The sequence below is a fragment of the Gorilla gorilla genome, chromosome 8, assembly GCF_029281585.2.
Source record: "Gorilla gorilla gorilla isolate KB3781 chromosome 8, NHGRI_mGorGor1-v2.1_pri, whole genome shotgun sequence".
NCBI lineage: Eukaryota > Metazoa > Chordata > Mammalia > Primates > Hominidae > Gorilla > Gorilla gorilla.
In genome coordinates this window covers 16,218,391-16,245,731 of record NC_073232.2, presented here as the reverse complement: position 1 = coordinate 16,245,731, position 27,341 = coordinate 16,218,391, and the positions used below count along the sequence as shown (strand labels likewise).

Here is a 27,341-nt window from a genome sequence, read left to right as displayed (position 1 = left end):
AAGATGTTATTGTGGATTTAAGCCACGGTAAAATTGTTTGGAGGTGGCTCCCCCATCCCCCTCCAAAAAAAATTAAAAAACCACCAATCCTTTTGCAAGTTAGGCCACCCGTTTAAGCCCCGTAGTACCTTTCATGAACAGACAGTTGCCAATAGCAGTGTCTCCAGGGAGGAACCTGACGTAAAGAGAAGTTTGAGCTTCTCTCTTTTAACTTTAGGACTTCAGAGGTTTGAGAGCTAATGGAAAATGAGGACCCCATGTAATAAGGGGAGCCCAGTGGTGTGGCCATGCCACCGGGCCTTGCCCTTCAGCGCTGTCACCCCTGCCCCCAGGGAGGGCACACTGAGGAGGCTGGCCTACTTTGCTGGGTGTCAATAAAAGGTGTGGAGACTGTTCATTCCTGAGCTTTCTCTCTTCCGTCCTTCCGCCAGCCACCCTACTTTGAATCTGCCTGTCTCAATGACATAAAGTCAAGGATAAGATAAAATCTGCCTCCAGTTTTGTCGCCAGTGCCATTTATAACCAGAAAGGCCAGCACGAACATGTCAGATAAACCTTTACATGAATATATGATGTCCTGCACTTAACAACTTGATGAAAGGAAAGGCTCAGTTTAGGAGAGTGGAAACCTGCTTTAAAGCTCCTTAATATTTAACAAGATCTTGCACTTGTGGTGACCTGCAAAGTCTCTAGATCACAACAGGATTTATTCTTTTCCCTGCCGGCATCTGGATTCTCCTAAAAGTAAATCCGTCCAGACATGCCTGCATACGTAACCCCCACTCGGCAAAGGGATCAGAACATTTGGTCATTTCGCCTGTGAGTCTGTACTGATTCATGCACTCCCTGAGCCTCAGTCATTGCTGAGCATCCGATGATTCTGAGAGACTGCAGGTCTATAAACAATGGGACAGGGAGCAAGGCATGACCAGAGTGTTACAAACCCTGGCTTTCTGTGTGATAAGCCACTCACCTTGAGGACGTTTTTGGAATATGTATTAACCTTTCAGACCTTTTGGGATAGCATAAAAAGGTAAGAAGGAAAAACATAATTGAAGCCATAGATGAATCATAGGAACTCGAAAACCATTCTTCATTGGAAAGTGTTGCAGTGAATTGGTGAGCGTTTCTAGTGATTCGCACCCACGGGCTGCAGACCTTGTGCTGGGTACTCTGCATATACTATCTCACATCCCCACAGTAACTTGACTCGAGAGGCACAGGAGTCTTACTGGTTAAGTTCAGGAATTGCCAGGCTCCGAGAAGTTAATTTCTAGTCATACCTCATACAGAGAGACCATGGGTGAGCCAGGATGCACAGACGTACCTCAAACCCAAGGCCATGCTTTTTTTTTTTTTTAATGTTTCTTTGTTAAACTGGGATATTTAAAGGCTGCGCTAACTCAGTATTATTATAACAAAGAACCAGAAAATGAATTCTGAGAGTATTCAGTGTTGCCTGTTCAGTATGGTATTTGAACTGGGGTATGTTGCTCAACTCCTTATTACTCAGTTGCTTTTGACGAGGGCCCTCCTGGGATTTTGGCCAGGATGATTTTTTATTGTACTAAGTGACAACTGCCCCTGCCCCTTGCCAAATAACTGTCTGCACTGGGGAATGTGGTAGATGCTGCCTGTGTAGAATTAGAACCAGTGGTGTAAGCCGGAAGAGTGGCCCCATTTTTCTTGTCAGTGATTGGCTTAGGGAGAGATTTGTGACCAATTTGGGTCAGTAATACATGAGGACATCTGCTGGTGGTTTCTGGAATAGGTTTCCTTGCTTTGAAGAAGCAGCATAGGGAAGAGGGGGCCTTGCTCTGCCTGAGAGGCCTGGAGCTTCTGCAGCCATCTTGAGCCCACAAGGGAGAAGCTGGACTGGGGAAAGCTGTCATATTTAGGGTGTGGAAGGAGGAGGATGAAAAGAACCGAGGCCATTTCTGACATTGCTCATGGCTCTGTTCACCAGTCTTTTCTATTCACTTGCCTTTTCTCTGGACCCCTTTGCTGTGTGAGATAATGGATTTCCTTGTGGTTTATACCAGGTCGAGTAGGGTTTTCTGTCTGGTCTTTGTGTGAGAAGGCCCTTTAATAGATAAAGGCTTCCTTGGGGACCAGTACCATTTCAGGTGACTGGTCTGCTTGTCTGCAGGTTGGAAATGATTGCTTACTCCTTGCAAACAGAGAACCCATTGCTGCCATAGTGGTAGTAGGCAGTGGGTTAAGGAGTACTTGAGTTATTGTCATCGTCCTGTGCATGCAAAGCACCTCTTGTACCACCATGTTGTGGTCACCATTGTTTATGGTTATTGCTGTCATTCATAACAGCATCTTTGAATCTTATACACTAGACATTCAAAGTGGAGGCAGTGGGAGGGTAACAGCAGCACCGGGTCTGCAGTGTAGACTGGCAGCACCGGGTCTGCAGTGTAGACTGGCACAAATGTAAGTGTGGATATCCAGGTCTTGCTGAGACAGCATCAGAGTAAGTCAAAATTAACAGGGTTGGTTGGCACTGCTGATCACACCAAGGGGCTGAAGGGTGGGTACTAGAGTGAGTTAATGCTGGAGACAGAGGCAGAGAGAATCCACTGACGCTGAGGAAGCTCATCAGAAGTGTAGGGGGAGGAGACCACAAGGTCAGGTGTCTCATCAGCGATACCTGACTTCTCTCTTAACCGAATCTGAATCAATGGTCCTCAACTCAGGGACCAGGGGCATGTGCCCTTCAGTGGACATGTGGCAAGGCCAGGAGACATTTCAGTTGTCCCAGGTGGGGGATGCAGTCAGCATCTAGTGGATAGACGCCAGAGATGCAGTTGCAACATCCTACAGTGGCAGAACAGCCCCCCAACAAAGATTCTGGCCCCCAAAAGCCAATAGTGTTGAGGCTGACCATCCCTGTTTCTCACCTGGAAGTGGTTGATGGAGGGAGCCAAGGGCAGCTGGGGTGTTAGGAAGGCTCTGGAGACTGAAGCTGTTATTATATCCAGTCCAGGCTGCCTGGCAGGGGGTACTTTCCAGTGGGGAGGCTTCCCACTTGTGGCAGAGCACGTAGAGGGGTTTGCAAGCTCTCTGTGTTTACTGGCCTCCATGATGGTGTCTGGGAAGGGCAGAATAGAAGCTCAGACTGCTGGGTGGAGAAGTTTTGTGCCTTCCCAGCTCTTGCTTCTTTCTGTGAAGCATGCTGGCGTCATGTTTCCATGACAGCAGTTGAGTTAATGCATTTAGGGGCCCCCTCAGCGTCCACCACATCCTGCCTGTTGTAAATTGTGTGGTTCAGGTTGTGATCTATGATTCTACGGTACTAAATTTCTCATTACCATTTTTTAACTTGATTGAATGCACAGCTACTAGATAAAATTGCTCTTTACCTCTGTAAGTAAAAAATAGAAATGCTTATTAGTGTTCAGCAATAGATTTTAAAATTACATTTTTGTTACAAATACTTCACTGGCTAAATTGAAATCAGTGTGATCAAATTGAAATGTCATAATACTATTGATTTAATAAATGCTGGCTTCCTAATATCTGGTTTTCAATGAAACTAGTATTACGGGAGTAATTTTCTAACGAACATCTGAGCACTAGGTCATTGGCAAAACAAAAGAAGAATGATATCATAAATGGTTCTGGATGGTTTTTTCAGCGGGACCTGGCATGCTGATACGAACAGAGGAATTAAAGCGTAGTTCATTATATATTAATTTGAATGTAATACTAACTAAAACCTTCCATTGACTTCACTGAAGCCTAGTCTTAGAAATTATGCAAATTAATGGAGGCCTTGAAAAGAAGCACATGCAATATTTGAGTTCCCTTTGGACCAAAAAACTGGCATGTTGGAACTGAAAAAATTATATACTGTGCAGTATTTTTGTGTAAGTACAATACACTAAAAGATTTTGTTGCTTAAAATAGCTGGGCAGGGTGAATCCTATATCTGTTTTTTGTCTATTTTATTTTATATCCAAATAAGCCGAAAGGAAGAAGCAAAGAACCGAAGGTTGACACTGAGATTGCTGCTGCAGAAAGAGAATTTCCTGTAGCCTTTGATTGTGGAACTCAGGTTAAAAATGCGGTTCCTGGAGCCAGGCACGGTGTCTCACGCCTGTAATCCCAGCACTTTGGGATGCGGAGACGGTTGGATTGCTTGAACCCAGGAGTTTGAGACCAGCCTGAGCAACATGGCAAAACCCCATCTCTACAAAAAATACAAAAAATTAGCCAGGTATGGTGGTGCACACCTGTAGTCCCGGCTACCCGGGAGGCTGAGGTGGAAGTATTGCTTGAGCCTGGGAGGCGGAGGTTGCAGCAAGCCCTGATTGCATCATTGCACTTCAGCCTGGGTGGCAGAGACCCTATCTCAGTGAAAAAAGAATTTGGTTTCTGCATAAGGATGATTTCACTGCCTTTTTTGTTTTTACATGAAAATCCTCACCAAGTACATTTTAATTTTGTTGTATTAATTAATGAGAACTTGTTCTCCCCTGTGCCTCATCTTTCACAATTTTATATCATGTGAGATGTATTTATCTAATAAAGTGGGGATGGGAAGAGGCATTAGCTATTTTCGGAGTCTGTGATAGCCACATAGTGACATTTTAAAAGCATAAGCTTCGGTTCTTCAAGCCCCTCAAGTAAATGTGGAGATGAGTCAAGTTCAGGCAGGCCCAGCAGACATGAATGTTCTTTCTTTTCTGTCTTCTCTTTCTCCTGTCTCTCCATTAGTAATACTCTCCATTGCTGTCTGTAGATTAATACTCACAGCCACGTGTATACTGTACTTTATAAAGAACTTTGCTGTTCACCCTGAAGCTTTGGCACCTGCCAGAGACATGAGTTGCTGCTGACTCATGATGACTATATCCAGGCAGGTGTGTTTCTCCCGCAGCGATGGTTCACTCCTCCTGAATCAGGTGCTGTCCCTTTCCAGGCACAGCAACCACTGCCAAGGCAAGGACTTCATCAAAGGCAGATGTTGAAAGTGGTGGGTGACCGTGGGTAGTGAGTGCACCCAGGGCAGGCTCTGAGGTTGTGGGATCCTCCTGACCCCTGTTTTAAGTGAAAAAAGTGAGACATAAGCCAAAACTATAAAGTCAGGACACCAAGATATTGCAGTTTGTCCATACTCCTTTTTCCAGCATGATACTCTACTTCCTGTTTCTCACTGTACAATTCTTTTTTCTTTTCTTTTCTTTTCTTTTGTTTTCTTTTCTTTTCCTTTCCTTTCCTTTACTTTCTTTTCTTTTTCTTTTTCTTTTCTTTTCAGACGGAGTCTCACTCTGTGACCCAGGCTGGAGTGCAGTGGCGTGATCTCTGCTCACTGTAACTTCTGCCTCCGGAGTTCAAGCGATTCCCCTGCCTCAGCCTCCCCAGTAGCTGGGATTACAGGCACCCACCGCCACGCCCAGCTAATTTTTATATTTTTAGTAGAGATGGGGTTTCATAATGTAGGCCAGGCTGGTCTCAAACTCCTGACCTCAGTGATTTTCTAAGTAAATTTCCAACTTCTCAGGGTCAGGAATCACATCAACTACTTTCCTGTGCGTCCATCATAGAATGGTGCCTGTCACATGGTGTTTAAAATACCAGTCCCAGGTTGGGGTTGGTGTGGACTTTGCAGCCAGCCACGTGTACTAGATTAACCACACTGGTCAGAGTAACCTGTCTTGGTTAACATCGATAACATTGCATGGAAGTCGGTATCGATAGAGGATAATTGATGAAGCACCGTGGACATTTTCCCTCACATATTTCCTGAATCTTCATTGCTTACCGTACAAACACACGAAAGTAGTGATGGTATTTGTTAATTGTTGATGAAGGCTGTGACTGGCTGTAGATGAACATTTTGGAAGTGATTTTTAGGACAGGAATGCACTCACACACTTTTTTCTTAAGCCACTGAAAAGCGCGAGGAATTAACAGCAAAACTTGGAGGTTTTAAGTAAATGATCAGTGTTAGTAGCTATCACTTTTTAACTTAGCAATAGCTCTCTTTGAAAGAAAATTCTAGGGGGCTCTAGGTAGGTTGTAGGTTGTAGTGGTATTGTTTGCTTGTACTAATTATTCATTTTTTAAAAATCCTTTTTGGTCTTTGTTCCATGGTCTGTTATATAACCTGGTGGCTAGAGGGTGGGCTCAGACTGAATCAGGCTGCTTGGGTTTGAAGCCTGGCTTCTCTTGGTAGCTGTGTGCCCTTGCTTAGATAACTTCATCTCTCTGCATCTTAATTTCCTCCCACAAGAGGGATTCTGCCCCACAGTCTGTGTCAGCAGAAAATGACAATGCAGGGAGCATGCCTGCCAGTATTTACAACATGTTAGCTGTTTCTGTCCACTTGATATTACAGCCTGAGCATCTCTTATCCAAAATGCCTGGAACCAGACGTGTCTCAGGGTTCAGATTTTGGAATATTTGCAGTACATTTGTCTGTTGAGCATCTGAAAACCTGAAATCGAAAAGGCTCCAATGAGCATCTCCTATGAGCGTCTTGTTGGCCCTCAAAAAGTTTCAGGTTTGGGGCTTGGGATTTTCAGAGTTGGGATTCCAGTTTGTATACACAGAACCTAGTTAGTCTCAGCACAGAGCTACTACATCTTAGTAGGAGAGTGAGAACTGCTCAGGCTCTGGAGGGAGTAAAGCTCATGAAACCAGGGTGCAGAAAGGAAGTTGATGTAGATAGAACCACTTTTACCATGTCAGTCCACTGAAAATAAGGTTCCCTGAAGAGAGATTGCCACGGTAGCCTGTGAAGACAGTCTTCCAATAAAATGAATGGCATTTTACTTTTGATCAATATAAAACTACTTTAGGGCAAAAATAAAAATGGGTAGTGATGAATGTAGATGGGAATGACATTGCTGGCATTTATTAAAGGAGAGTAGTTTTTCTGTACGCAATTTGACCAGACTCCAGTACTCTTAAGTAAACAGTATTTCTTTAATGTGACAGGCATATTTGTAAATCTGCTAAGGACTTAGTAATATATCCTGATAACAGGAATAACATCATTCTTGATCCAATAATTGCAAAGTGTGAATGATTCTCTAGAGCTTTGCGAAGGCCAAGAATGTCTCTTCCAAATGACAGTGAATTTTCCATTATCTCTTAGTACATAATCGGTTTGGCGAATCATCTTCAGGACCCAGGAACTCTCTCTGTCCTTGACATTGAGGATGATTAGTTGGGTGTTTGTGTAAATGAATGCATGCCCTCCGACTGCATTAACAGCCCAAAGTAAGTGGTCTGGGGTGATTAGATTTGTTTTTCAATGAGAATAGCTGCATCTTTTCTCATATACTAATATGGATGGACATTTACACCACAGAACTCAGCAGTTCTGTCTGTTGGCTTATTTGGAAATTCGCTGGTGTTGAATTCTTCAATTATCATAAAAACTTGTTATTCCTTAGGAGTGTCAAGTGACTTCTTTTGCCTTTTAGATCATATTTCAGTGCTTCCATCCAGTATCCAGAGCCCAGTCTCCATGCATAAATCCACTGTGTCACCTTCCCAGAATCTTTTTTTTTTAGACAGAGTCTTGCTCTGTTGCCAGGCTTGAGTGCAGTGGCTCGATCTCTGCTCACTGCAGCCTCCACCTCCCGGGTTCAAGCAATTCTTCTGCCTCAGCCTCCCGAGTAGCTGGGACTACAGGTGTGCACCACCATGCCCAGCTAATTTTTGTATTTTTTTTTCTTTAGTGGAGACGGGGTTTCACCATGTTGGCCAGGATGGTCTCGATCTCTTGACCTCATGATCCGCCTGCCTCAGCCTCCCAAAGTGCTGGGATTACAGATGTGAGCCACCGCGCCGGGCCCCCAGAATCTTTTATCATCCTGAGTCACATGATTTTCGTCTTCCAAATTAAACTTCACTCCTATAAATCGTTTGACTACTGTGATCGTAGTGATACTTGGTTTTTATATGCTAGAAGTAAAAAAAATTTGTTTTGAAGTTCCTTCTCAGTCTGGATCTTCCATAGCTGTTCTTGCCTCTCTTTTCCTTCTCCCTTTGACAAATGGAGGGTGTTCTGTGTATTCCATGCAATAGCTGTTAGTCTCCTGTGCGGTACCTCAGTGGTTTCTGATCAGTGCTTATTGGATGAATGATAGAATATAGGATTGGAATGGATGTCAAGACATCATTGGGTTTTTGTCATCCCTTCAGTTTAATTCGATAAATATTTATTGAAGCCTTTCTTGGGTGAGCCACATAGCATAAATGAGGGAGTTTGGCATTTACTGGAAAGTTCTGCACATACAGCATGGATATCTTTCATGTTTTTTAAAGTTCTCCAATGGCCAGAAGTTTCAGTGGCAAACCCCGTCAGAAAATATTGTCACGCTCTTGCAGCAAAACGTTTCTGAAATCGTCATTCATCAATAATATAAACATTAGAGTAGCAGGTTTAGCCAAACTCTTAATTGTTTTGTCTTTATTCTTGAGTCTTCTCAATTTCCGTTACGTTGACTTAGCTTTCAAACTGGTGGGATTTCTATATGGTCATAGAGGGATTTTTTTTTTTTTTTTTTGGTTGTTGATTAGAAAGTGATTTTCAGAAAGTGAAAGTTAGGGCTGGAAGATACAGCAATGCATTTTATAGTTTCCAAATTTATTTCTGAAATACGGAGTTGAAGTTCAGTAGGATAAGATATGTGGCTATTTGAGGCCAGACTACAAATACCTGTGTTTGGATGCTGCGACCTCTCAGAATGTCTGGCTTCTTTTTTCAGTATATGAAACAAGAGTGTTTAAGGGGTTTTGTGTAGTTTGGAAGGAAAAGCAGATGCATTTCCGTGAGTAAGAAGTGTCTTGACTATAACTTATGAACTGTTTTTACCCACGACACTTCTAACATCACGTGTGTGGGTTTTTTCCACACCAACCCGTTCTTCAGCTCTCTGGACAGCAAGTGAATATCCTGCAGTTGAATTCATTTCTGACACTGTCTGAAAGCAGTGCAGACCCCTCAAGTGAAGGGCTCGATACCTTAAGATGCCTCCACTTTGATGCCAGTTACAAGTCCTGGGCTTCCTGTACTTGATGGCTATAAATTAGGGTTCCTGAAACCCCCTCCTTGGATTTGATAGTTTTCCAGAAGGCCTCACGGAGCAGTTTCCTTACTATTACCTGTTTATTGTAAAGGGTACCATACAGGATGCAAATGAACAGCCAAATGGAAGAGGTGTCCGGGGTGAGGGCTGGAAGGGGGTCCCAGGCACAGGGGCTTCTGGCCCTGTGGAGTTGGGGTGCCCCCACCTCCTGGCACATGGAAGTGTTCATCAACTTGAAAAACCCCAACTCTGTCATTTAGGGTGTTCATGGGAGCTTCATTATGTAGGCACGATTGATTAAATCTTTGGCCATTGGTAATGTGCTCCATATCCAGCTCTTCTCCCCTCCCTAGTGGTTGTGGGGTGGAAAAGAACTTACAACCCTCTCTAATTATGCCTTGGGCTTTCTGGGCACGCGCCCCCACCCTGAAGCTGTTTAGGGACCCATCAAGAATGGACCCATTAGAACAAAAGAGCTCCTATCACCTGGGAAATCCCACAGGATTTAGGAGTCCTGTACCAGGGACAAAGACCAATATACATTTACCACACAGCTGAAACCTGGGAGAAATAATTTAAGTTGTAGGAGATCTGAGCCAAGACTGACAGAGGGGAAACTAGTTTCTAAAATTTTTGGAATAATGCTCACTGAGCATTATTCTTAAACTGTTTAAGAATATTTTAATGTCATGCTATTTTTATTTTCATCCTGCATCCACCATGCTTGGTTTTGGTGTTTTATGTTCATTGTTATAGATGAGCAAAGATGGGAAGTTTAATGATGGACATGAGAGCACAGGACACTCTGGGAGAAAAGGAAGAGATTGTGTGTTGTCTGCAGGAAGCGGAAGTGATCCCCTCTTAACCTAGAGATGTAATAAGATGCAGAGGACGCTGAAGTCATTACCCATAAGCATTTCCAATACAGTCCGCAGCCCTGAGCGGACAGGGTTATCTCAGGGACACATTGCTGTCTGCTGTATTTCCAAGCAGCAGCAGCCACTGCCTGGTGTCTGCTAGATGACTGTGAACACAGGAAGTCTGCAGAGAGGGCAGGGCTCCTGGACACAGAGTTTCCACACAGCACGGGGAGCTATGATTGACAGAGCTTCCCAGAGGACTTGGAGTATGAGATAAAAAATGGTTGTGGATTTGGCTAAAGACTCCAAGTCAGCGGTCAAGGTCAGTCTGAGGGCCTGCGATGTAGAAAGGGCTTAGGATTATGGGTAAACCCTGCTTAGAAAGCTGACTGTACTCAGAGAGCAAAGATTGGAGCAAGAGTTCTGTGGAACAGAGAGAAGCACAGAATCTGGAATGGAGGGAATGAAGAGGGCGGGTAGACCAGAAGCCCCGTGGCTGTCAGGATGCCCCTAGAGCAGAGACTCTCAGGAAAGCTGGGGTGATAGAGGCAGCCAGGGAGAAGACCCATGCCTGTCCCCGTGCACCAGACCTCAGGAATGCCTCACCCTGTGACTGTGGCTGGTGAGGGGCAGGCTGCAGGAGGAAAGGGGTCCTGCACAGAGAAGGAGGCTCCTGAGAAACACTGACATTCATCTGTTAACCATTACTTATAGTTATGAATGTGCCGGGAGTGACTGAGGGCACCTCTGAGTTGTCAAACAGCGTAATAATGACTGCTTAGACTTGCTGAGTACATTCAGGCCACGTTTTATTATTTCATAATTCTATAATAATTCCCCTTTTCCAAAGATGAAAGGGTTTATACTTAAATGGGGAAGGATATTTACCTGCAAAAGCCGTGATCGGGACTCATTTCCCGCTGATGGGTACTGGGGACATGGTTGTCTGACAGGAACATTCACTTTTTGAGATGGAGTCTCGCCCTGTCACCCAGGCTGGAGTACAATGGTGTGATCTCGGCTCATTGCAACCTCTGCCTCCCAGGCTCAGATGATTCTCCTGCCTCAGCCTCCCGGGTAGCTGGGATTACAGGCTTCTGCCACCACATTCAGCTATTTTCTGTATTTTTAGTAGAGACAGGGTTTCACCATATTGGCCAGGCTGGTCTCGAACTCCTGACCTCGTGATCTGCCTGCCTCAGCCTCCCAAAGTGCTGGGATTACAGGCAGGAGCCACTGCGTCCAGCCCACTTTTAATCTTTTTTTTTTAAATGTTTAATTTTTTTTATTGGTACATAATAGATGTACATACTTTGGGGTACATGTGATTAATACATTCATCTAATTTGTAAAGATCAAATCAGCATAATTGAGATACCTATCACCTTAAATATTTGTCTTTTCTTTGTGCTAGAAACATTCAAATTAACTTTGAATCTTTGAATTCGGATGCTAGCAAGTCAATGTTGGTTTAGTTGTGATGGCGCCTCACCTGTGGCTTCTGGCCCTGCCTGGACATGATGGCTGGTGTGTGTTAATCCACATTCGCTCTCTGTACGGTAGCCTTCGATTCCTTCTGTTTCCTGATTTGCCTTTCCCCAGCCACCTTTAAAAATAAATGTTTTGAAATCAAAACCACAAGGAGATACCGTCTCACACCAGTAAGAATGGCTGTTATTAAAAAGTCAAACAAACAACAGATGCTGGTGAGGCTGTGGAGAACAGGGAACACTTACACACTGCTGGTGGGAATGTAAATTAGTTCACTCACTGTGAAAGCAGTTTCGAGATTTCTCGACTTAAAACAGCTACCATTCAACCCAGCAATCTCACTGGTGGCTGTATACCGAAAGGAAAACACATCATTCTATCAAAAAGACACATGCACTCACACATTCACTGCAGCATTATTCACAATAGCAAAGGCATGGAATCAACCTAAGTGCCCATCAGTGATCGACTGGATAAAGAAAATGTGGTACATATATTCCATGGAATATTGCACAGCCATAAAAAGAATGCAAGTATGTTCTTTCCAGCAACATGGATGGAGCTGAAGGCCGTTATTGTTAGCAAACTAATGCAGGATCAGAAAGCCAAATACCTCATGTTCTCGCTTAGAAGTGCGAGCTAAACCTTGAGCACACATGGATGTAAACATGGGACCAGTAGACACTGGAGACTACTAGAGGGGAGGGGGGAAATGAGTCATGGGTCGAAAAGTTACCTATTGGGTACTATGTTCACTACCTGAGTATAGTATGCCCATGTAACAAACTTGTGTATGTACCCCTGTATCTAAAATAAAATCTAAAAATAAATAAATTAAAGGCTTTGTTTGCAACATAAACAATGCACATCATCACCTGCACCTAATTTCCTTGTACTTTTCCTTCTGCATATAATTTTTATAAAGTGTGGATTGTAAGTTCTTAAGGAATTTGTAAATGTTTAGAGTGGCCAGTTCCTTTGATTGGGTTTTGTCGTATTTGACCGCATCCTGTCTTGTTCTGATTAATGTCCTCTTTGGACATGGCCCCAGCATTCCTCATGCATCCCCCAATACAGAGACCTTTGCAGACTGCCCTGGGGACATGAAAAATGAAAGGGTCCATGCAGTTCTATAGGCATTTACATTCTGTTAACCTTGGCAACTTGGTGCACTGGTGGAGAGTTTTATAAGCGGTTCTTCTGGTCTGATCTCCTGTTGGACACTGACGGTACTGACCAGCTTTTGGGGGCTTTGGGGAAACAGGCACTGCCCGACTGGGCTCTATGCAGTCCTCAGAGTTGGATATAGAGTGGCGTCGTTGGAGTAATTAAAAACCCACTTTAGATTTGCAGGTAAAAGAAAGTAACAGGTCCCCAGATATTTTTGTACTTCACACCCAATTGATGTATTTGGAAATTGCAGGATTTATTTGCAGGTATTATTTCCTCAGGGACAGACTGCAAATACATTTATTTATCCACTGCTGTTTATCCAGACTGTGAGTTATGAGGTGACCTCCATCTCCGCAAGATAAATTCTGGTATCCAGAGTCCAGCCAACCTCCTCTATTGCTGTGTAGCTGAAGTGGATATTGAAGTTTGTTTTCTTAGGAGGCGGAAAAGCCCCATCTCTCTCACATAAGCTTGCTGTAAGCAGGTTATAAAACTGCCAGACCCCTATTAGGAATGGGGTGTTGCTCACCTTTATTGAGTAGGAGACAGGTTCTAATCGTCTGTGGGGCAGGTTTGGATTCTTACCTGCGGGCATCTCTAAGATCATGGGATCTTGAGTAGCCCTACCCTTACTCATGCCGGTGAGCTGTGTGCCAGCTTACTTCTAGTAACTGGTAATCTGTGTGCTCTTAGACACGGGAGGTGGGAGCAGACCGTGGGTACAGGGTGCTGACTGAAGCCCTGAGATGTGACTCCAGTAGCAAGAGACCTGGTTTTCTGAAGACACCCTGCTGTGTTAGGATGACAGATGGCCTCCCTTACTCTGCTGTGCTTCAGTTAATAGCACCTAGGACGAGCAAAGCAGTGTCATGTGAACTTTTGCTTAGTGTAAATTTAAGCATGGCCAGGAAGCCTTGTTGCCTCTCCCTTGGAAAAGCAATTTAGCCTGCAGAAAATAATTAAATCCGTGGTATCTGGCAATAATTAGAAATTCGAAATGGGGAAGGTTAATTGTCTCCATAAGATTTTGGTTGCCCAATAAAATGCTCCAGGAGCGCATCCGGACAGTGGCTGAGGTCATTTACAATACCGTGGCTTTCAATATTTTCATCTTTCTCCCTGCAGGATCACGCAGATTTGCGAAGCCATTTCTTCACAGTTGGGATGAAGCTTGAGACAGTGAATATGTGCGAGCCCTTTTACATCTCTCCTGCGTCGGTGACTAAGGTGGGTTTTCCTCCCTCGCTCTTCGACCCAGCCCCTAGAGTGGATCAAATTAAGCCTTTCAACTCAAAGACGACCAGATGACATATATTCGTGCAAGGCTATCAGCAATGCCAGGCGAAGCTAAGGAAGATTGCCGCCCCTCCAGTCCAGTGCTGCTTTAAGCTGTTTTTATTACTGGTGGCACAGAGTGACTCTAATCAGATGCCCCCTCTTATCATGGATAGGGTGAATTTTCCTTGTCTTCTGCTAGTTGTCCACTGATGAGTTGCACGTTGTAATCATTACAAGGGTAATTTGTTCTTCCTGCATGGGTAGTAGTAAATATGATCTGTTTATACTTGGAAAATACATGAAAATGGTGCAAAGCAAATTCTCATCTCCCTTTTCTCAGCATTTCTGTGTTTTTTCTCATCTGCCCTCATTGACTAAAGAAAAACTCATGTTTCTAAGATCTACAGATTCAGAATAAAATTACCTTTTAACATAAAGACATTTTTATAATGATCTGTTAGTCCTTGAAGATTGTAATATCCCAGCAGGTCATGGTGGCTCACATCTATAATCCCAGCACTTTGGGGGGCCAAGGTGGAAGGATCCCTTGAGCCCAGGAGTTCAAAACCAGCCTGGGTAACATAGGGAGACCCTGTCTCTACAAACAATAAAAAATTTTTAAAAACCAGTATAATATCCGTTCCCCATTAAAGAAGTTTTAATGACATAACCTCTGGTAAAATCAAAATTGCTTGTTTCTACCTTAAGTATTCTCTTACAAATGGTGCAGGAAACTTAACATTCTTGGCCAATGTGTGTTTTGGTGAATGGTCTTTTGTGTACTTCACTAGGAGAATTTAATTAAAGATTTAAATCTGTTTTAATTTCTTTTTCTTAAGGATACGGGATTTTCTTTAAGGAAAATCACTTTTCATGCAGTGATTAGTGTTTGTTATTTGAGTCATGAGTTTTTAAAAATTTATGATTTGGTAACACTTGAGGAATTTAGTAGTGTGATAATGTATTATAGAATATGGAAATTGGTTATAAAAATGAAATGCTTTCTAAATGTTTTTTCTTTAGTGAACATAAATTATTTTTATAACCATTAAAGTAGCTTATTTCAAGGATGACTTTCGGAGCTGGGCACAGTGACTCATGCCTGTAATCCTGGCACTTTGGGAGGCTGAGGTGGGATGATCACCTGAGGTCAGGAGTTTGAGACCAGCCTGGCCAACAGGGTGAAACCCCGTCTCTACTAAAAATACAAAAATTAGCCAGGTATGGTGGTGCATGCCTGTAATCCCAGCTTCTTGGGAGGCTGAGGCAGGAGAATCGCTTGAACCTGGGAAGCAGAGGTTGTAGTGAGCTGAGATCTTGCCACTGCACTCCAGCCTGGGCAACAAAGTGAGACTCCATCTCAAAACAAACAACAACAAAAACAAAAAGAAACTTTAAATATTTAAGATTATTTATTTAAAGAAAAATATATTGGCTTTTGCTTTATAATCTGGAGGTTGAAAGTCATGTATTCCTGATTAGCATCCGTTAAAAACCTTTTGTTTGAAATGGCCTTTGGGGTTCTTTTTTTTTTTTTTTTTTTTTTTTTGAGACGAAGTCTTGCTCTGTGGCCCAGGCTGGAGTGCAGTGGCGCAATCTCAGCTCACTGCAAGCTCCGCCTCCCGGGTTCACGCCATTCTCCTGCCTCAGCCTCCCGAGTAGCTGGGACTACAGGCGCCCGCCATCACGCCCGGCTAATTTTTTTGTATTTTTTGTAGAGACGGGGTTTCACCGTGTTAGCCAGGATGGTCTCGATCTCCTGACCTCGTGATCTGCCCGCCTCGGCCTCCCAAAGTGCTGGGATTACAAGCGTGAGCCACCGCGCCCGGCCTCTTTGGGGTTCTTTACTGTATATCCTGCCAGTTGTCGGATATTTTTCCAAAATGGACCAGTGGTGCCCTGTTGAATCCCAGCCAGAATTCCCCTTTGTTCCGTTAGTGGGTGCTGCAGTCATGCCGGCTGCCCATCTGTCTGCAGATGTATCACGCTACAGAGTCGCTTCACCTGGTATTTATCAATTAAACTCAACAGACTTGATGTGCATAGCCTGTCAGCGGTAGCGTCTCTCACCATTTTTTTTTTTTTTTTTTTTTTTTTTTTTTTTTTTGAGATGGAGTCTTGCTCCGTCACCCAGGCTAGAGTGCAGTGACATGATCTCGGCTCACTACAGCCTCTGCCTCCCGGGTTCAAGCTATTCTCCTGCCTCAGCCTCCCGAGTAGCTGGGATTATAGGCGCCTGCCACCGCGCCTGGCTAAATTTTGTGTTTTTAGTAGAGATGGGTTTCACCGTCTTGACCAGGCTGGTCTCGAACTCCTGACCTTGTGATCTGCCCGCCTCAGCCTCCCAAAGTGCTGGGATTATAGGCGTGAGCCACTGCACCCGGCCTTTCTCACATTCTTATGCCTTTAAATAATTCTTATGCCTTTAAATAGTTGTAATATGTAATGTTAGAATGTGTCTACTAATCAAAATTAATTTCAGCCCAAATATCTTTTTCTAGCTGAATAGACTTCCAGTGATAGTTGGTTTTTCACAGTAAATAATTTTCTCTAAATAGATCTTATTGAGGGGAGGGAGAAAGTATTTTTACTGATTTCTAAACTGTGTTTTCCTTTTTATTTTGCTTTTTCTTACCCTTTGTAGCAAAGATAAAATAAGTCATGCTGTTTCGTATACACCCCTCCTCTTATTGACCATGTTTTGTATAACGCATGGATTGGGGTATGTGCATCTGTCTTTTAGAACCTAGGTAGGCACCTCTCCAGGTTCAAGACTCATCTTCATGTAATGAGGTATCAGAATACTCTTAGCGTAGAAGATATTTATAATAATTAAATGTATTTCTCTAAATATGAGGAAAGTACTTTGGAATATTATGTTTGAAAATATAACACACTGTGCTGTCATTACTCATCACAATGAAAATTTCATTTTTTTTCCACCTTGGGCCTTTTCTTGGTGGCATAACTGTTGAAGAAATATGTAAATGATGTTACAACAAACAGACAAGGATGCAGACAGGCGTGTAGTGGATCCAGTATTAAATGATGAACCTCCAGCAGTCCAGCCAGGGTGTGTTTTTGGTGTTGAGATACTGGCAGATGGTGATGATGTCATCTGTGTAAGCGAAGTGTGTTGTATTGATTAGAGGAAAGGATACTGGCATTAGAAGCCTTGGCTTCTGTTTCTGTTTCTGCCATCTCTTAGCTGTGCAGTCTTGGGCAAGTCAGTTAACTGCTCTGGGCGTTAGTTCTGAGTCCTGTGGGTTATGGACTGGATAGAGCACACAACAGTGCTTCAGATCATTTAGGAACATGAGCCCTGATGGATTTGATGAAACTTGCTAAGCTTTTCCTTTGGAGTGTTCCCACGTGAACATGCATTTTAACGGTTGTGGAAATTCCTTCTTTACAGGGTACCGTGGCTCCACCAAAATCACATGCTCTTTATATACGTATGTGTGTGAGTATGTGTATGTATGAAAGATAGACTAAGTAACAGTAATTTAACAGATATTTATTGAGCATTCATAGACTCAATTCTGGACAATGTTCCCATTGTGGAGCTTTTATTTTAATGGAGGGAGACAGACTATAAACAGACTCAATAAGTAAATAAATCTAGTATGTTACATATTAAATGCTAAGGAGAAAAATACACCAGGGCAGGGATGTTGGGGTCCTGGGACTGTGCCCCCCGGTAGCAGTGAGGACTCCAGGAGGCCTTGGTGTTAGTTTCCCTGTTGGTAGGCACTTGGCTTTGCACCCTGAGCCAGATCGCCGTGCATCAGTTTTCAGGACTGTCCAGTGGAGTCCAGGTGCCCAGCAGAGTGAAAATGATAGAAGTCAAAGGATTTTCATAATCCTTTCAGGTGGTGGGAGGATGAGATTCTCAACAGGGCTCTCAGACATGACCTCACTGGGAAGGCCCCATCTGATCCTTTGTTGCTTGAAGTTGACTTTCACAGGCAAACCTTCAGTAAACTATTTACCAAAATTAGCACAGGCAAGAACAGAAGTGAATTGCCTTTCCTGCTTTACTTTGAACTAAATTGCTTCCAGAAAAAAAATGAAGGGGCCAGGAATCATAGCTTTGTAAAACTCTCAAGGTTTCCTAAGAAAGACTGGGTTATGTCTGTTGAATTGGGAAAGGGATCTTTTTTTCTGGCCTGTTTTAGATACTAAGTTACTTAAATCCATCATGCTTTTCAGTGATGGTCCATCTGATTTTTACCATCTGCTTTGTTTATCGGCATGTCTTGCTCTTATTTCTTCATTGATGTTTCTTCTTATATTCAGTGGACATTTATCCCGTTTCTGTGTACAAAGCACTTTCTATGCATTTGGAAATACTTGTGTTAACAAAAAGACATCACTCTCCTCTAATAACTTATGCTCTATGGCACTGGAAAACTGATGTGTTATCGGTCTAGGAAGGAATGAGAGTTTTCAATACAGAAGTTGAAGTCTGAAATTTTAGGAGCGCAGAGTGAGGGCGGTTTATTCCAGCCAGATCAGACGCATTGAAATATGAGATGTACCTTGAAAACGCACTGTGTTTTGATAGCTTAAACATGGCATTGGGGGGTGTTGTAGTCCATGAGGCTTAGTGTGAACGATTTCCTCTCGGGCTGGAGGGTGGGGTGTTCTGAGGGATAAGGTGCAGGAGGAGGTTAGAAAGCTCCAAGCCAGATCCTGGAGATTCTTGAGTGATCTGGTGTAAAGAGTTTGGTGCTGGCTGTGGACACTGAGAAACGGTTTCACTTTTCAGTTCCTGTCTTGGCTGTCATCTGAGCTGGGGTTTGTCTGTCTGACTTCCTCTATTCATTTTTCTTCAAGCTATAGCCATTGGTTTACTTCTCTAAGTCTTTGATTTTGTTCATTCTCACTCTTCCAGATAACCTAGTTATTTATCTTTTCATTAATAGGACCACAGCGGTCAATTCTAACTTTTTATCAGCTGAATTAATTTAGTAATGGACATTGAAAATGCCAGTTTGTATTCAAATCATTTTGATGAACTATATTAATTGCCTTTGGAAGCTCTGCCACTATTTTATACTAGCATTATATGTAACTCTAAAGAATTAACCTTTGGCTCCCCCTTTTTTTTCTTTTAGGTTTTTAACAATCATTTTTTTCAAGTGACTATTGACGACCTAAGACCTGAACCAAGTAAACTGTCAATGCTGTGCCAAGCAGATTCTTTGGGGATTTTGCCAGTACAGTGGTGCCTTAAAAATGGAGTCAGCCTCACTCCTCCCAAAGGTTTGTATTCTGTGAAGGTGTGCAGGGTCTGGAGATTCAGGAGGGTGTCTTACTGTCATTGAAGTAACACCTGCGTTAATCTGGGGAGGCTGGTTGTGTAAAGGGTTTAGATGTAGTAGAAATAGGGCGTTCTTCATCAGCTTGACATAGGTGTCAGTTACAGCTCCATCCCCTGGCAAGGCGAGTGGCCTTGGGCTTCTCACTTCTGTCCACAGGAGTTTCCCCATCCGTTACCGCATTATTGGCAGATGTGCTGCTGTTGTGTAGACATAGAGGGTGCAGCATTGCTAAGTGATTGAGCTCAAAGACTTGAAAGTGTCTGAGAAGTGGCTTTACAAATGTAACACAGTGTTGGTGAAGCATTTCTTTAGAGTGTTTATTTCCAGTGAGCTAAGCTTTCTCCAGAGTCAATTTGCTTTCAGATATCTGACAATTAGATGGTATAATACTTTAAAATAATTACATTGGGAGCCAGGATGCATTAAAATAATTTTAAATTTGGATTCAAGAACCACATTGTTAGTGAGTGCCAGTCTTAGAGTTTACCAGTGTGGTTTGTTGTCCTCTATAGGCCTCAGGTTTATTCAGGAAGAAAGCAGTAAGATGAGAGGTGAGACTAAGAGAAGAATAATAAAGGTATAGTAAGAAGAAGAAAATTGGAAAAAGATGAGAAAAGTAAACTTATTGGGGAGGATTTTAACAGACAAACTTAAATAATAAGGGGTTTTGTACTAACCTTTCCAGATCTCTAGGGATTGGATTGCTTGGGACATTAACCCTATTGGGAGAATCATGCAGTTCCCACAGGTTGAGTCCCATCTTGCCTGGTGGCCTCGCCAGTCTGTTTACATCATTTAATGGTGCCTGCCTGCTTACCTTTACTATGACTGTACTCTGCTGGGCTTTTATCTTCATTTTTCCCCATATTTGTCCTGACGGAGGAGATGCTTTTGAATATTTCCATTTCAGCTTTCAACTCTTTGGGTTAAAGTTGTGCAGTCATGGAGTTCCGCCTAATGGTATATGGTAAACTTACACAGAACACAGTTTACCAGTCACTGTTTTTAATGCCTAATTCATTCACTCCTCAAAGTGAACTATGAAGAATCTAAGTCACAGAGAGTTTATATAACTTGCCCAGGGTCATTTGGATCGTAGGTCTCCAGGCAGAGCTTGGGTCCTGGGACTGTGTCCCCTGGTAGCGGTGAGGACTCCAGGAGGCCTTGGTGTTTGTTTCTCTGTTGGTACACACTGGCTTTGCACCCTGAGCCACATCACTGCTTCAGTTTTCAAGACTGTCCAGTGGAGACACCTGTGGGAGTCCCCAGGTGCCAGCAGAGTTAAAATGATAAAAGTCGAAGGATTCTCATCCCTTTAATATGGCCTTGGGGGAGTCATATTATCAACAACCTATTGGTAGTAGGTGGGAAGTCCTTCGCTGCTGTGGAATTAGCCATAGATCCTGTAGAGTTTGAACACCCTGTGGACCATCTTCCTTTACTTCTTTTGGACTTTTCTCATGGAAGTATGTGTGGGGAATGGGTCCTGTGTCATTGAAGGAAAACTTTTTCTAGATATGTAAATGATACTTGGTTAGACTTTGCTTATTCCTCAATAGTATTAGAATCTATTATATTTAAGAATTTTGAAAAAATGATTGGCTATTTCCTCATTGAGTGAAAAAAAGAAAAGTATTTATATCAGCATTTTGGCTGCTTGATCACTCCATTATGGCAGAGGTTTCATAGTTATCAATGTTTTCAGAATTTTAAAATACATTTTCTATGAATTACATAAAAAGATCATTGACATAGCTTAGAAGTTCACCAGGAAAATGGATGTGCCTATTTGGATACTTGAGTTTTATGATACTAAGAAAATTGTTTTACATTAATGTAACTGAACTGTTAAACATTCAATGAAAGGACTGTAACAAAGATATAAAATTAAATATTTTTATATTTTAAGCTTTTTATACCTAATATTTAGTTATGATCATTTCTTCTCTTTTATCCAAATATTTGTGATATTTGGTGAGGTGAAATTCTCTTCATGCATTCTTCCAAACCATTCCTTTCTCTTGTTGAAAGTGAAATTTTCTTTTTCAAAAACTCAAAAGAATATTTCTTCATGGATATTACATGCAAATACATACTACACATCAGTAGAATATTGAGTAATGGTGGCTAGTACCTTCCAATAAGAAACTATAACTCTTTTTAAACCATTAAAGCATTCAAGAAGTGGTAAATATCATTAGTTCAGTGTACTAGTCTGTTCTCATGCTGCTTATAAAGACATACCTGAGACTGGGTAATTTATATAGGAGAAGGGGTTTAATGGACTTACAGTTCCACACGGCTGGGTTAACCTCCTAATCATGGTGGAAGGCAATGAGGAGCAGGTCACGTCTTACATGGATGACAGCATGCAAAGAGAGGGCTTGTGCAGGGAAACTCCTGTTTTTAAAACCGTCGGATCTCGTGAGACTTATTCACTGTTATGAGAACAGCACAGGAAAGACCTGCCCTCATGATTCAATCACCTCCCACCAGGTTCCTCCCATGACGTGGGAATTGTGGGAGTTACAATTCAAGATGAGATTTGGGTGAGGACACAGCCAAACCATATCATTCAAGAATGTGGTAAATATCATTAGTTCAGGAATGTTTTCTTGAAATAGTAGAATTTTTACTCGTAAACCAGTAAGAAAAAGACCAGCAACTTACAGGAGTGTGGACAAAGAATAACCTCAGAAGAGCACACAATACAAGAAGCTCAGTGACTCTTGGGCAAACTTATCATAATAAGAGAAACACAGATGAAGAGAAATCCTATTGAAGTGGTGTCTGCTTATCAGATGAGACAGAAATCCCAAGGAGAAGGAACAGGAGAACCTCAGCTTAGTGAGACAGTGGAGGAATAAAGATTCTTAGACATTGCCGTTGAGAGTGCAGGAAGGTGCAAGCTGTGTGGAAGGCAGTTTGGTGGATTTTGCTAAACTTTTATTTTCCCACTGACTCAGTAATTCCACTTCTGGAAATTTCCCCCTAAGTTATAATGTAGAGATCATCTGCATAAAAGTTTGTTTTTTTGCAGCATTATTTACAATAGCAAAAGAGTGGAAAAATTCAAGTACTTATCAGTAGGATATTGGTTAAATAGACTTTGGAGATCCTTCTAATGAGATCTGTGCCATTGTTGAAAAGAATGAGGGACGTCTCTATGAACTGATGTGGAAGGCTGTCCAAGATACACTGTGAGTGGTACAGTAGGTATCGTATGACACTTTCTATGTTAGAGAAGAGGCAAAACAGTACATATTAGTGTTTGCTTATATTTTTGTAGTTACATAAGAAACTAATGAGAATAATTATTAGTGTTTTTGGGGTATGGGGGACAGAGGTGGGGAATGTGGCATAAGGGATGAAGGTAGACATGATGTGTAACAATACCATTTTTATCTTTTTTCTTTTCTATCTAAATAAACGTATTACCTATTAAAAGATAACATATATTATTAAAAATGGAGGGTTTTTATAACTGAAAGGGATCCTAAAGATGATTTCATCAACCTTACTTATTTTATATCTAGAGAAATTGAGGCTCAGTTGTGTTAAATGACTTTTCACATCCTGGTGCAGGGGTGCAGGGGTGTTGGGTTAAAAACCCCAGACTTAAGATACCAAATCTAATGCTTTTTCTACACAACCGTATCCACACTTCACTGCTGTTCTGTCTTGCTGATGTTTTGTAATGTTCATCCTTCTTAGTAATTCTAGAGAGTTTGGGGGGCCTAAAGCAACCTAATTCATGTCAATGGACCATGGCTTTACACAATTCAGATGGTCAATATATCAAAGCAGTCAGAGAATTACAATTTTAGGGAATAATTTTACAAGGGTCTGTGGTTAAAAGACAGTCATGGCTTCATTCATTGACTCCCTTACTCTCTTGTGAGAGTGCAGTATATTTATTTTTGTAATTAAACTGAATGAGCATTTAGAGGAGGAGGTGGTGGTGGTGATTGTGGTAGTGGTGTTTTACGGTTTCCTTTTGAGGTGGTTGGTTCCACATCTTACATCTCAACACCAGGATTAAGAGTCATGTTGTAGAGATGTTTCAAAGACCATTCTTCACTTTATGAAGGTATGCAAGTAGAAGCTTTTTTAAAAGTAAAAGGTTATTGTGTCTAAATTAAATTCTTAGGTTGACACATAGAATATGTGGCATTTATTATACATATTGCCAGGTGATTTCAGATGTTTCCATGTGTGTATGTTTCTCATGAATGTATTGGGTTGTCTAGATTTCTGTTAAAAACATGGATGCTGCCTACAATTACAATGTGTTGCTTGACTTCAAAAAGAGGTTGGGAAGCAGCTGTTGAAATGAAAGACTTCCGGTGGTGTAGGAGAAATATATGCAAATAACACAGATATTTTATTACGTTGTTTTGACTCTGTTCCTACTTAAAAAAAAAATTTGTCCTCACACCTTAGAGACAAATGAGCTAGAGTGGATACGAGTTTTTCAGTGTGGCTTTCTGTGTAGTAAGGATTTTCCTGGTAAGCAAAAGTTAGAATGTTGGAGATTTTACTCAATTAGTTTAAACCCAATAAACAGCAAGTCAGTTTCATAGGCACTATGAAAAGTGATCAACAAATAAGTAGATCACCTAAGCAAAAATGTGTATAGGTTATCAACCATGACTTGCTATTTTAAAATTATTTCATTAACCTTTCTTGTGTCACATCAAAGATTAGTTGTATAATTAGTGGAGGAAAAGTTCCACCCAGGAACTTTTGTAGAAAATGTTCAGCCTTTAAATTTCTGCTGTAAAAGGTGTGAGCAAAGGCTGAAGTAATTGGCTTACGTTAGCACTTTGATTTGTCTCTGTTTGGCTGACCATTTAATAGACACATAAACTGTTAACACAATTTAGGAAGTAAAGGTGTATTTTAATTATTATTGAGACACAAAGCAGGGAACCGTAAGTGGTATTCTCTTTTCCTAAAGAAAAACCTCAGACACTGACTGATGAGCTTAATCCATTTTGTCACTCACGTTTCAGACATACCAAAGGGGGCAGAAAATAACATAGACACTCATGGCCCTACCACCTTACTTCAACAGATGCTAACATTCTGCCTTGTTTGATTCATGTTTTTTAACAATGAAATACGAAACATGAAAGCATTATAGATATAATGAAGACCAAGTCATCCTTAAGTCCTCTGTTTCTCATGCCCCGTACCTCATCCATCAGGGAGTCCTGTCCACATTTTCAGAGTCTCACCACTTCTCCTCACAGCCACCTGTCTCAGGCCGCTAGTGAGTCTCACCTGGTTCCTGCAGCAGCCCCTTGTTTAACTCAGGGGTCTCTCAACACTGCAGTCAGATCGATCGTGTTAGAACATAAACCATGGGTCCCTCTGCTCAGACTGTCCAGTGCCTTCCACCCCACACTGTGTCCAAGTCAAGACTGTGGCAACAGCCTACAGCACCCAGCCATACTGACTTCCACTGCCCTGTCCAGCATCATCTCCCGACTCCCCACTCAAGTCTGTCCCAGTCACTCTCATCTCCCTGACGTGGCACCTGCTGTTCCCTCTGTGCAGACACCCGTCACCTGACTCAGTCTTGACTCAAGTGCTGACTGCTTGAAGTCATCTTTCTGGGCTTCCCTGTTCAATCTCAGTAGCAAACCACCACTCCCAACGTTTGCATCTCCTTCCCTGCAGTATATCACAGACCTTATCATATAATACACAAATAAGTCATATATACGTCCCTTGTTTGTCTTGTTTTTCATTCATCTCCCCCACTAAAATGAAAGATCCACAGCAGCAGGGGTGTTTGTCAATCACCCCCTAGTCATCCTCAGTAGCTGGAATAGTGGGTGGCACTTGGTAGGTATTTGTTGAGGTTGAATGAATTGAAGCTCTGTCCCCATTCTCTCCCACCACTAGCCCTTCACCCCTCATCCTCTGCAAGGTGAGCACCCTCCTAAAGATTACATGCTTTTATGACATGACTGCATAGGCTTCTTTGTTTATGCCTTACCAGTATCATTGTTTTTATTACTGTCAAATTAAAATAGACCTTATTTGACTATATACATATATAATGCGCTATGCATATCTTTATGTAACTTTTTATTTATTAACATTTTTCATATTTTTTTCCATGTTGGGGCATGTAGATTGTTTATTCATTTTGCTTGCTTTACGAATATACTGTAATATTTGAAAATTCCATTCTCTATTGGTGAACATTGAAGAGATTTCCAGGTTTCCCTATTGCAAGTGATCCCCAAATGTACATCCAATGTCCCCAAGTGTAAGAAATGCTTTCAGGGGATATACCTAAATGTGGAATTGCTGGAATTCTGTAGATAGTACCAAATACTCTCCACGTTGTGTCAGTTTACATTTCTAACATGGTGTTTGAGCATTCCCATTTTGTGTCACCCTCCCTGTTTTGCGGTATTCCCAGGATCAAGCATGGCCCCTCTGAGGCGAGTGAAGTGGATCTCCTCGTTTCAGTGAGGTGGTCCTGATCACTAGGATGGTTGAGCACTGCATCCTACCCTTACTGGCCATCTGTGGTTTTCTTCTTCGGCCTATTTTCTTTTGATCGTAGAAGTAGTTTACATATTCTAACATGAATTCTTTCTCAGCAATGTGCTTCACACATATAATAAACTAGTCTGGCTTGTTTCTTTGCTTTTTAATGGTTTTTTTTAATGGCATATTGAAGTAGTAAATTGTAATGTAGTCAAACAGCCATCTTTCCCTGTATGCATTGTTTATATACCTTTAGAATTCCTTCCTACTGATGTGTTTTCTTTAAAACTCTTGTAGTTTTACTTTTCCATGTTTAGCTCTGTAACCTACTTGACATTGATTTTTGTATTGGCATGAGGAAGGAAAACTATCTTATTTTTCTTGCTTGAATTGAGTTGAAGTTTTTCATTTCCCCACTTGTCTCTGCATCGTTTGTTGAATGGTCTGCTGTTTCCTCTTTGATTTATAATGCCACCACTGTCATGGATCCATCCCTTTGTGGGTGTGACTCTTAACCCTGTTCTTTTTTATTCTGCCTCTTCAGTCTGTTTGTATAGCCCTGAACAAATTGTTATTACTTTATAATAATATAGTCTTGATATCTATTGTTGAGTCACTTTTTCTTTATTTTTGTTCAAAATTTTTGGTTATTTTTGGCAGGCCATTCTTGTACATTAATTTTAGCATTGGTTTGTAAGGTTCTATAAAGAGTCCCATTGGATTTTGGCATTGTGTTGAATTTATAGACTTAGAAAAATTGATATTTTCTTATATTATCTTTTTATAGCTTGCAATCTTTTCTTGGAATATTTCCTAGGTACCTTATCCTTCTGCTTGCTGTGGTGAATGGGATTTCTTTTCATTTCTTATTGGCTGTCAGCTGGTATAAGAGAATACCACTAATTTTGTATATTTATGTCATATCTAGCTACCTTTCTAAACTGTCTCAAAAACAGTTTGTGTAAGATACGACTTTTGTGATACTTGACAGTTTGGGAAAACTGTCTTATAAACCTATCTGGAGCTGTTGATGTTGTTGGTGTTTTATTGAGTGTGAATTTATTTCCTTTAGTGGATATAAGTTTAGTCAGGGTAACCATTTGTGAGATAGTTTTGGTAATGTACATGTATTTTACAGTATTGTCTGTTTCAGCTGTATTTTCAGATTTATTGCCACATCAGTTGGTCAGGTCAAGTTTATTTATTGAAGTATTCAGATATTCTATATCCTCACTGTATTTTTATCTGTTGTTCTGTAAATTTCCAAATGGTACTTTAAAATATCATTTTGAGATTGAGGATTTGTTAGCTTCTCTTTGTTTTTGTGATGGATATGTTTGTGCAGGGTGTGTTTGTGGGAGGTGTGTGTGTGTCTAATATGTAATGTGTATGTGTGGTACGTCTGTGTGGTATGTGTCTGTATGTGTGTGCTATGTGGTTGCGTGTGTGTGTGGTATGTAGTGTGTGGTGTGAGTGTGTGTGTTTGAAGTTGTGTTAAGGTGTTCAGATTCAGGATCATTAGACTGGCGGAAGCACTCTCTTTTCCTGATAAGGCGTTTTGCATTAAAGTTCATTTCTCTGGCCCTCCCTCAAGTTGGTTAGTTTCCTTATGTGGTTTGTGATTGTTGATTATGAACTAATTTCAG

The 27,341-nt window shown here is 41.7% G+C and overlaps 1 protein-coding gene across 3 annotated transcripts in view; it reads left to right on the top strand.

Moving 5' to 3' along the window:
• SFMBT2 (Scm like with four mbt domains 2) overlaps positions 1 to 27,341 on the top strand; it is a 252,747-nt gene that overhangs the window by 148,829 nt on the left and 76,577 nt on the right. For all 3 annotated transcript variants that reach the window (XM_004049039.5, XM_055353186.2, XM_055353187.2), the window contains 2 exons: positions 13,706 to 13,807; positions 18,979 to 19,126. In XM_004049039.5, coding sequence (XP_004049087.3) covers positions 13,706 to 13,807; positions 18,979 to 19,126 — 250 coding nt within the window. The remainder of the gene's footprint in view (positions 1 to 13,705; positions 13,808 to 18,978; positions 19,127 to 27,341) is intronic.